Source organism: Microcaecilia unicolor, chromosome 10 (assembly GCF_901765095.1).
Source record: "Microcaecilia unicolor chromosome 10, aMicUni1.1, whole genome shotgun sequence".
In the NCBI taxonomy this organism is placed as follows: domain Eukaryota; kingdom Metazoa; phylum Chordata; class Amphibia; order Gymnophiona; family Siphonopidae; genus Microcaecilia; species Microcaecilia unicolor.
This window is the reverse complement of record NC_044040.1, coordinates 174,240,091-174,252,107: the sequence shown is the minus strand read 5'-3', so window position 1 is coordinate 174,252,107 and position 12,017 is coordinate 174,240,091. Positions and strand designations below refer to the sequence as shown.

The 12,017-nt window shown below is 45.2% G+C and overlaps 1 protein-coding gene across 2 annotated transcripts in view; it reads left to right on the top strand.

Annotated features, from left to right (window-relative positions):
* Window positions 1-10,733: 10,733 nt before the first annotated feature.
* XRN1 (5'-3' exoribonuclease 1) overlaps window positions 10,734-12,017 on the top strand; it is a 211,961-nt gene continuing 210,677 nt past the window's right edge. For both annotated transcript variants that reach the window (XM_030215929.1, XM_030215928.1), the window contains exon 1: window positions 10,734-10,867. In XM_030215929.1, coding sequence (XP_030071789.1) covers window positions 10,793-10,867 — 75 coding nt within the window. In that variant the 5' untranslated portion in view covers window positions 10,734-10,792. The remainder of the gene's footprint in view (window positions 10,868-12,017) is intronic.

Genomic DNA, 12,017 nt, shown 5'->3' with positions numbered 1-12,017 from the left:
CATCAGCTGAACCATCTGCTGAACTGCCTTTAGCTACAATCTGATGATAGAAGTCTCTGTGAGTTTCAGGAACGTATTTCTCGACTAAACTCTGGACATCTTTCACCTTTGCTGCCTTTAGTAGAACAGATCCAGAATACACAGGAGTAGTAGTTTTTTTTTAAATTTTTGTTACATTTGTACCCCGTGCTTTCCCACTCATGGCAGGCTCAATGCGGCAGGCGATGGAGGGTTAAGTGACTTGCCCAGAGTCACAAGGAGCTGCCTGTGCCAGGAATCGAACTCAGTTCCCCAGGACCAAAGTCCACCACCCTAACCACTAGGCCACTCCTCCAGTTGGGTTCGATGGTGGTTTTCCTTTCTTCAAAGCATGAAACATGATATCAAATGCACCTGTCATTGATGTTCTGGCTTGTACTGGCTCCCCACATTTGTAAAGGAAAGCACAAACTTCATGAAAGATGACCTTTTGTTGCTTTGGATGACCTTTAGGCTTTTTTTACTGCATTCTCTCCAATGAGTGAAGTTCTCAGTTTTCATAAACTTCTCAAAGTCAGTATGAGCATTCTGCTTTGTTGACATTGACTACTGTGAATGGTTTGTTCGGGCGAGCATCTTTGATCACTTTAATCCAGTCATTGGGCTGCTAAGCATGCTGAAGTTTTCTTCTCCTCTTTTCAATCAAGGCAAAATCTCTGTCATTTGCCAGATGAGAGTGCCCTGGAATGGGAAACAGATGCAGCACCAATTTGAACTTCTGAGCCAGGAGAAGTCCTAGCCCAATCATCGGCCAACTCTTATTCTGTCCTGAGCAGTTGTCACTGACCAGTACTATCTTTTGTTTAGAAAGTTGGCCTCAATGAAGCGAAGCAAGCAACTTATGACTTCATTGTATCCTTTTTTGGCAATGTTTTCAGTCCATACATACATGGTGGCATTGTCATTTTTTAGGTCATGAAGTCCAAAAAGATGGGACCATAGCTGCCTAGACTTCACTAGCCGAGAGGTGAGGAAGAGGAAAGTTCTTCTGAAAGTCAAATGAAATAACTGCAGTATCATCACCACTAGCTGCATACTCTTCTACAGCTGTATAAAATGCTTCTGCCTTGCGGAGATGCAGTTGATGTTTGGTTGTAATATGATCTTTAGTAACTTTGTCTTCCACACTTTTCATCTGACACTGATATCTGTCACACACCGTACAGATACCAGAACAAGGATACCCAAAGTGGATGTTCTGTGTGGAAAACAAACTTCTGTATGTGAAGTAGCTCACTTTCAGGTCAGGGAATTGCACTTCGAACTCTTTGTGCATTGTTGCGATACTAAGATTCGAATCCAGATAATGTTGTTTCGCATTGTCATGCAGGAAGTAATGGCTTTCACGAGGTTGGAAACTCAGGATGTGATCCTTTATAGCATGCAATATTGGCTGTGGGACTGCTGATAGTCTACTGGCGTAATGACCATGGCTCTCTGTTTCTGGAATCTCAGGTTTCAACAGCACTGCTTCAATCCTTCCTCTTTTGATTCCGTGGAGAGCAATGAAAGCCTTTTTACAAACTTTTAAATCACCTTGTCTAGCAACTGCAACCTAGAAATTCAAGTAATACATTTTTTGGTATTAATGTAATACATGAAAATTAATGATATAATTGCCAATGAAAAATTAAAATCTTTTAAGAAGACATGAGGTTAACATTACAGCTGCATGGAAAAATCTGATATAAAAGATTACTATTTTTTATTTGGACATTAAGAAATTTTGGCCTAGTTTAGCCTGCCCGTGGAGCCTGGATAACGATTTGAGTTTAGCCAAGCACCTGTTAAACCTTTTAGGCTAAGATTTATTGTGTGTGCTTGAAATTGTGTTATATTACATCACATTGTATAAAAATGTTAATTTCATATCCATGCCATGTTTATTGCGTATCATAAAAGTAATACGTGACACAACTTGTTTGTGTAAGAACCAATTGAGTTCGCTCACCTTTAAACAGCCAGCTGCAGCTTCTTGGTTTTCCATTTTCTTTTCGGAGTCGCTACCGTTCGACATCTAATTTTGTTGCCATTCCTTGTAGGTACAGATTCTGAGCTGCATGATCTCCGATTTTGTTGAAAAACGAAAGGATTTCTTGCTTGTTTCGGTCATTTAAACCATCCATACAACGGTGCTTGCAACCACAATCGGGACCAGTAGACCGCCTGTGGTACAATTTGTCCTTTTCCATTCACATATTCCTCTCCCTTCACACGTTTAATTTTTGTTACAGTTCGTTTCCAGTTGCTGTCATCCTGCTTTCGTTTTTAAGTATTTTGGCAGGATAATTTGACAATTATGGCTGCCATGCTTCAAAACAAAGGATTTGCTTTGCATTGCTGAGTGATCAGCTAGGCTAGTGTGTGCATGCTTAATAAAGAATGGGCCCAAACATGTATTACTACACAAAACTATCACGACAGATTAATTAAACTGACCTAAATTAGTTCTTTATAATTAATTATAGCAGTGGTTAAGATATGTCTTGTGGACTTGGATTTTGCACAAAGCCAAAGGCACAATAAAATTTTGTAATGGCTAATACAAGGACTTAACATGTTTTTCAGCAAAAGTAAATAAGTAGATGATTTCTTTTATTTTACATTTGTATCCCACATTTTCCCACCTATTTGCAGGCTCAATGTGGCTTACATAGTACTGTAAGGCATTCACCAATTCCAGTATGAACAAAAATACAAAGCGATTTTGTGGTAGAATAAGGTTCATGTGTGACAGACGCATTAGGGAATCGTAGAGAGGAAGAGTTATTTTATGTCCATTACGAGCTTTGGTTTCGTTGTGTTGTAGGGTTCAGGCATTTAAGTTGGGTCGGTAGGGTATGCCTTTTTGAACAGGTTAGTTTTTAGTTACTTCCGGAAGTTTAGGTGGTCATACGTTGTTTTTACGGCTGTTGGTAATGCGTTCCATAGTTGTGTGCTTATGTAGGAAAAGCTGGATGCATAAGTTGATTTGTATTTGAGTCCTTTACAACTTGGGTAGTGGAGATTTAGGTGTGATCGTGTTGATCCTGTTGTGTTTCTGGTTGGTAGGTCTATGAGGTCTGTCATGTATCCCAGGGCTTCACCGTAGATAATTTTATGAATTAGGGTGCAGATTTTGAAAGCAATACGTTCTTTGGGAGCCAGTGTAGTTTTTCTCGGAGGGGTTTGGCGCTGTCAAATCGCGTTTTTCCAAATATAAGTCTGGCTGCCATGTTTTGGGTGGTCTGAAGTTTATGATTTGTTCTTTGCATCCCGCATAAATTCCATTGCAGTAATCTACGTGGCTTAGTACCATTGATTGTATCAGGTTGCAAAATATTTCCCTCGGGAAGAATGGTTGGAACATTTTCTTTGTTGTAGATTTTGCTTGGTTCTCCAGTGAGAGGTTAGTCGATTGTAATGCCGAGAATTTTCAGGCTGTCTGAGATTGGAAGGGTGCAACCTGGGGTGTATATGTTAGTGGGTTTGTATGTATTGTATTGGGATGAGATGATGAGACAGTGAGTTGAGTTTTAGTTGGAATGCATTTGCCCATGAGTCCATGATGTTCAAGCTGAGCTGGATTTCATTGGTGATTTCTGCCAGATCATGTTTGTAAGGGATGTATATTGTGACATCATCTGCATAGATGAAAGGATTAAGGCCTTGGTTGAATAAAGACTTGGCTAGTGGGGGTCATCATTAGGTTGAAAAGGGTCGGTGATAGTGGTGATCCTTGAGGTACTCCGCAGTCTGCTTTCCACAGTGAAGATATATTTGAACTTGATTTCACTTGATATGTTCTGGTGGTTAGGAAGCCCTTGATCCATTTAAGTACGTTTCCGCCAATCCCGAAGTAATCTAGGAGTCTTAGTAGTATGATTAACAACCCTATGAAAGAACATGTAGATAAAACCACATGGAGACAAACAGATTTTCTTAAGGTTTTTGCACAATACCCTTCCACTTTTTTTGTGCACAAGACATACCTGCCAGTAGCACAGGTCCATATTTGCATGTGTTTGGGTGTGCTCTTCTATGTTTGTGCCAATGTGCTATTTAATTAATATATTAGGTAACATTTTTTGTTATGCTTGCATTAGGAAAACTTTTAGCACCATAGCTCTAATGCAAGGTTACTGCATTAGCCCAAAGCTATGTTGGTTTTTAATTTCTGTACTGCATGTTGCCAGCTTGGTCCAGCTTCAAATAACCACTTCACCTCATACTGGTTTACAGATAGAGGTGTTTAGCAAGGGCACTGCACCACATTATTCATGAATACAGAGTAGCCCCTCCTTGGTAACCGAGCCATGGATGTCTCTTTCTCATCCATCTTCATACACTTCCCAGGAAAGCAAAACAAAAAGGACAACAGACACAGTTACAAAGGCAGCTATGGGACGCAATAGCCTTGTTCTTTGGCTGGAAGTGAGGGTAAGAAAAACAGTAGCGGCAGTAGTTACAGTTGCTACTTTGTGGCCGAACAAGCAGCAAGGCTAGCTCCCGCCCAGTTACAGTATAGAGTAGTTACTTACCTGTAACAGGTGTTCTCCGAAGACAGCAGGCTGCATATTCTCACAAGTGGGTGACGCCACGTCGGCCCCGGAGGATTTTAAAGCAAAATCTAAAAATCTCTTCTACGGCGTTCCGTCGCGCGAGCGAACGCACTGCGCATGTGCGCACACCTCTTCCCGCTCGCCGTGCGGACACGCCCCTCAGTTAAATCCAAAAGATGGAGGAGACAACTCCAAAAGGGGAAGGTGGGAGGGTTTGTGAGAATATGCAGCCTGCTGTCTTCGGAGAACACCTGTTACAGGTAAGTAACTACTCTTTCTCCAAAGACAAGCAGGCTGATATTCTCACAAGTGGGGTATCCCTAGCTTCCAGGCTTACACAACACAACAAACAGTGGTCAATTGAGTCTCGCAACGGCGAGGCCAGAATAAAATTGACCTGAAAAGAAGAAATATCTAAATGAGTGTAGCCTGGAACAGAACAAAAATGGGCTTAGGAGGGTTGGAGTTGGATTCTAAACCCCAAAGAAGTTCTGCAGCCCCGACTGCCCAAACCGACTGACGAGTCGGCTATTGCTGAAGGCAGTAGTAAGATGAAAATGTGTGGACTGATGACCACGCCGCAGCTTTGCAGATCTCTTCAATAGTGACTGATCTTAGATGAGCCACCGACTCAGCCATGGCTCTAATTTTGTGAGCCGTGACATGGCCTTCTAGAGTCAGTCCAGCTTGGACAAAAATGAAGGAGATGCACTCTGCTAGCCAAGAAGAAATTATGCAGTTTCCGACAGCAACTGGCATTAAAAGAAATAAACAACTGGGCGGACCGTCCGAGGGAGCTCGTCTGCTCCACGCAAAAAGTGCGGAGCTTGCTTTCGCCAGGGCTTGTAAGATGAGGGAGAAAGAATGTTGGCAAGACAACTGACTGGATCAGCTGGTACTCTGATACCAGCGCCAGTAAGAACTTTGTCTGCATGCAGAGAACTACTCTGTTAAGATGAGAAGTAAGGTAAGGCGCTTGAGCTACTAGAGACCGAAGCTCACCGACCTTACGAGTTGAAGGCACAGCCACTAAGGAAAACGACCTTCCAGGTCCAATACTTCAGATGGCAGGAATCCAGTGGCCCGAATTGAGCTTGCAGCAGCTGGATGAAAACGACATTGGGACCCCAAGATACTGGATAAGGAGTGATAGGAACTCTGACCGAAGCATAAGAGCCAACTGTCAAAATTATTGTGGGTGCTAAGCCCAACAGAAATAATCTCCCCTAGACACATACAAGGAATTCTCTCAATATTGGGGGAGAGATAAACCTCTCGTGAAGTGGACAGCTAAAGGCTGACCTTTCACACGTTGATGATAAGCTCTATTGCACAAAGATGAATACTGACAGAGTTGGTCTTGAGACCAGACAGACAGGTGTAGAAAGAACTCAAGCAAGGTCTGTATAAGACAAGATGCAGGATCTAGGGCCTTGCTGTCACACTAGACGGCAAACCTCTTCCATGAAAAAGAATAACACCTCTTTGTGAAATCTTTTCTGAAAGCAAGCAAGAGTCGGGAGACACTCTGGAAAACTCAACGAAACCCCACTCTCAACATCCAGACCGTGTGAGCCAGAGATTGGAGGTTGGGATGTAGAAGTGCCCCCTCGTTCTGCGTAATGAGAGCTGGAAAACATTCCAACTCCAGAAGAAGAGGGAATCCTATTTGACGCAGCTAGAAAAGAGCAATCAGAATCATGGCTCCACAATCTTGCTTGAGAAACAGCAAAGTCTTTTCCACCAGATGTATGGGAGGATACGCATACAGAAAACCTGTCTCCCAAAGAAGGAGAAAGGCATCCGATGGTAGCCTGCCGTGAACCTGCAGCCTGGAACAGAACTGAGGGACTTTGCGATTGGACTAAGTAGCAAAAAGATCCACTGAGGGGTCTTTCGAACTATAGGCATGCTCAACTGTAGCATTATCCTGCTCAGCCTGTCGGCCAGACTGCTGTTTACGCCAATTAGATAAGTGGCTTGGAGAAAACATGCCGCATTGCGGGCCCACCGCTACATCTGCATGGCATCCTGACTCAGAGGGCAAGATCCAGTACTCCTTTGTTATCGAGTACATCACAACCCGATTGTTTGTTGAATTAAAATAATTTGGTTGGATAGCCAGGAGGGATGCAACCTTCGTCAGCAGCTTTTGACTGAGTAAGATGCCTCAGAATCAAAATAGAGAGAATTAACCACCTCTGAGGGGAATACCGAAGACTGGCGAACAGTTGGGTTACATCCTCTAGATACCCTAAACTTGATACCACTGGGAAGCTAGGATGCACTGAGCGGATGTCATGTGCAAAAGTGCCATGGGAGTTACATGAACTGTGGAAGCCATGTGTCTAGAAGTCTCAATATGTACTGTGCTGTAATCTGTTGAGACGGGCAATCATCGTGTTAAGGGAACACATGCACTCCCAGTCCATGAAGATACGCTGCAACAACAGCCAGGCACTAGGAAAAAAAAACATACTCTGGATGCAAAGAGAGTATAAGTATCCTGTAAATCCAGAGAGCATAACCAATCGTTTTCCTGAAGTATGGGAAGAAGGATGCCCAGGGAAAGCATCCTGAACCAAATCTGTTTAGGCCCCTTATGTCTATGATGGGACGCAACCCACAAGGAAAGACCTGGAATAGAATCTCAACCCTTCTTGCCCTGGTGGAACGGGCTCGACTGCATTGGTGCTGAGAAAAGCAGAGAGTTCCTCTGCAAGTACTCACTTTTGATGGAAGCTAAAGGATTAAGCTTCCAATGAACAATGTGGAGGGTTTGATTCCAGATTGAGAATGTATCCTAACCGGACTAGTTGAAAAAACCCACCGGTTGGAGGATAAAAGAAGTCACCTTTGGTGGAGAAAATTTAAACTTCCCCCCCGACAGGCAGATTGGCCGGTACGGACATTTTTTTTTTTTTTTTTAGTGGCTATACTGAATTGGAGCCAGTCAAAAACCCCTCTGGTTCCTGGGAAATAGCTGCAGGGGCCTGATTAGGTGCACGCCGCTGACTAGAACGAGGGAGAGCCCGAACCGGCTGTCGAGAAGTAGGAGTATAGGTACGACCCCTTAAGGCACAAGGAAAACTACTCCTCTCTCTAAAGAACTTCCAAGATGAGGAAGTGTATGCACAGCATATCTACAGTTTTCTGCTGAGTCTCCTCCTCCAGGAGAGAGGCACACAGTCATGAGAGTCTGCGCATCACTGTACCTAGAGCAGAAATCTAGGTGTTACATTACAAGTGTCGAAAATGCCCTTGGACAGGAACCTGCGACACACCGTGTGCTACCTGACCACTTGGTGAAAAGGTCTAGCCTACTCCGGTGGGAATGCTCGTAAAGATCTGACAAGACTTGATTTGGGATGCGATCATGCCAGCCTGGTACGCCATTCTCCAAAAGAGGCTAAGGATGTATGCTCTGGCCCCGGGGGCGCCGAAGTAAGTTCTTAGAACTCCTATCTGTTCTGAGTGCAGAAGACTCAGGTGAAGATAGTAGTCCAGGATCTCTAGCATCTGGGCATTGGGATTCACAATCTCCACTGTAATGTCAGATGACCATCATTGAACTGAACTAACTACTCAAACAGAGCAGCTCAGATCCAAACACGTCCGATATGGAGGCTACTATGGGTCGAGAAGTTGCCCCAGTAGGGTGCGAACACCCATACCAGAGGCAGCATCGGTGAAGGAGACCAGGTGAAAAGCTAGATGCCGCAGGAGGCGGTAGCACCCATGGCATCCAATGGTACCCATGGTCCCGAAGCCAAGGACAAAGTCTGGAAATGCAAGAGAATCGAAACCAGACTGCTAGACCATGGCACCGACGGTACCGATGATACACATGGTACCGATGGACCCCGGTACCAATGGTACCCATGGTACTTGGTACCGATGATAGTCATGATATCTGGTATCGATGGTACCCATGATACCTGGTACCGATGGTAGCCATGACATGTGGTACCGATGGTACCCATGATATCCGGCACCAACAGCACCGACGGTACACATGGCACCGACGGTGCTCATGACACCTGGTACCAGTGGCACCGATGGTACCTGGTCATGATATCTAGTATCGATGGTACTCATGTGCCGACGGCATCCATGATACCTGATACCCATGTATCCACGGTACCGACGATACCTGATACTATGGTACCGATGGCACTCATGATACTTGGTACCGATGGGCGATGATACCTGGTACCGATAGTCGACGGTGCCCATGATACCTGGTGCCGATGGTGCCCATGATACCCGGTACCGACAGCACCCATGGCACCGATGACACTCGGCATCGACGGCACCCATGGTACCGATGATACCCGGTGCCGACGGGACCCATGGTACCGATGATACCCGGTACCGACGGGACCATGACACCGACCATGGTACCAATGTTCTTGGTATCGATACTCCTCGGTACCGACGCACCGATGATATTCGGTACCGACAGTACCCATGGCACCGATGATACTCGGTACCGACGGCACCCATGGCACCGATGATACCCGGTACCGACAGCACCCATGGCACCGATGACACTCGGCATCGACGGCACCCATGGTACCGATGATACCCGGTGCCGACGGGACCCATGGTACCGATGATACCCGGTGCCGACGGGATCCATGGTACCGATGATACCCGGTACCGACGGGACCCATGACACCGACCATGGTACCAATGTTTCTGGGTATCGATACTCCTCGGTACCGACGGTACCCATGACACCTGGCACCGATGATATCTGGTACCGATGTACCGGTGCATCGACGTCCAATGCCAGGATACCTCCATAACAGAGGGAGCAACGCTCTCGGCACCGACTGATGTCTGAAGCCCGGATACCTCCATAACCGAGGGAGCAAAGCTCTGGGCATCTCCTTTGGGCATCCCTGGCAGAGTAGAATACGTCTCGTCTTTGAGACACTACTTGCGCTTCACAGGGAGATGATCCGGCCCAAGACACATCCGCCGATGCGCCCGAATGACCTGCCAAGCAGGAGGCGCCGAGGCAGGTGGAGACCTATTCGATGCATAACTATACCCAGCGTGCATCGGTCTCTGTCGGACTCCAGAATGATCTCCTTTGGGCATCCCTGGCAGAGTAGAATACGTCTCGTCTTTGAGACACTACTTGCGCTTCACAGGGAGATGATCCGGCCCAAGACACATCCTCCGATGCGCCCGAATGACCTGCATAGCAGGAGGCGCCGAGGCAGGTGGAGACTCACTTCAAAGGTTACACCACTGATATTGTGTCACCAGGTTGCCCATTCAGTGGCTGACCAGGAATGCACCTGCTTAGGTTCCTGGTTTTTCCTGTGACATACACCTTCACCACTTGTGTGGCTTAAAGACAGTGGTGTGCTGGAGCAGGCTCTCACAGCTCTGGAGAGCCATTTGTAAAGTTTTAATAAATGGATCCTAAAAATGTGGGCTTGTTTAGTTTGCTGGCGAGAGAGAGCCCATAGATAACAATATGCCAGCACTTTTATAAGAAAAAAAGAAAAAGAGAAGCTTATATGCTTTGTTTTCCTTTCAGGCACAGCCCCTTGTGACTCTGGCAACTACTTAACTTTTCCTTGCCCCAGGTACAAAAAAGTACCTGTATATATAAGCCACAATGAGCCTGCCATGAAAGGATCAAATGAAAAAATAAAGAACACCCAAAAAGGGTAAAATAAAAAAAGAGATTTTACTCCGAGGACCTGAAGAAAACACGAAGCACTAACGAACTCCGTGTCTCCTCAGACGCGGAAAAAGAAAAACTGAGGGGCGTGTCCGCACGGCGAGCGGGAAGAGGTGTGCGCAGTGCGTTCGCTCGCGCGACGGAACACCGTAGAAGAGATTTTTAGATTTTGCTTTAAAATCCTCCGGGGCCGATGTGGCGTCACCCACTTGTGAGAATATCAGCCTGCTTGTCTTTGGAGAACGAAAACTACGCTTCACCTAGCATCTCTTCCCCTCTACATTGATATCTTGCAGCTGCTTTTTCTTCTTCATGATGAGTGTTGGAGCACAGACCCGCAGGACGATCGCTCCTCCGCTCTATGGCAGTTTAGCAGCCGCTCTGGCCGAGCCTAGTTCCCCTCGCCTCTCCCATGGAAAGAATGTCGTCATCAGCACGCGCCGGAAGCGTCTTTCGTTCAATCAGTACCGCTTCGCGATCTGGCCTGTGGAAGTTAAGCGGCTGAAAAATGGGTGTCCCTAAGTTTTACCGCTGGATCTCAGAGCGTTATCCCTGCCTGAGCGAAGTTGTAAAGGAGCACCAGGTGAGGCAGTGGTAGGGCTGCAGACTGCTGTCAGTGATTGACATGGCATTACGTGGCCTTAGCGCTGCTCCAGCTGGCGAGATACGGGGCCTGCTGTCAGCTACGGAACTGGATCTAGTTCAGTCCTTGGAGAACGCGATTATATGTGCTTTTTAAAGATCCTGATTGTACTGTGTATGATCAGGCCTTCGCTTATTGCAGTTGTCTATGCTTTATGTTTTCTGGACATCCATCCAGATAGTGAACGCGGTATAATACGTGTCAGTATAGGGACCCGAAAGAACCGTTTTGTTCAGGAAATCACAAGATCCATGCTTTAGGGCTGTCTAGTTCTGTTAAAACACTGAAAATAGTGATAAGTTATGTAGCTGGATTGAAGTGATATTAAGGTTGGGAAGATGGGAACGACCCATTTCAAAAAGGAAGATTTGCTGGTCTTTTGTGTACCTTAATTAATGGTACTTTACTGTTTTGTTTTGATGCTGGGACTTTTTTTTTTTTTTTTGGCATGGTGTAAAATTGAAGGAATTAATGTTTTGTTGTAGCATTACAGTTGTTTATGCTTTGAGCCAATACTGTTGCTGCAGTTTGTATCTCTTCATTTCTGAATCATCTAAGGAAGATCAAACTAAAACTAACTTAATTATTAAAGTGTTGAATTAAAAATAAAATTTCCAAGCAGGACATTGAGGCTAATTTGATTATTTAGTTCTCCAGCTGATAAAGTTTATAACCTTTACCCCAGTGTTGACTGGGTAAATGTAACATCAGGGCACGCTAGGGAGGTAAAATTCCTTGATGAAATCAAGGACAGCTTTATGGAGCAGCTGGTATAGGAGCCAACGAGAGAAGGAAAAATTCTAGACCTAGTCCTTAGTGGAGCGCATGATCTGGTGTGGGAGGTAATGGTGCTGGGGCCGCTTGATAACAGTGATCATAATATGATTGGATTTGATATTAGCTTTGAAGTAAGTATACATAGGAAATCAAATACATTGAGCTTGCCATGAGTGGGAAAGCGCGGGGTACAAATGTAACAAAAAAAATACGTTAGCGTTTAACTTTTAAAAAGGGGACTATGCTAAAATGAGAAGAATGGTGAGAAAAAAAACTTAGAGTAGCGACTGCGAGGGTCAAAATTTTACATCAG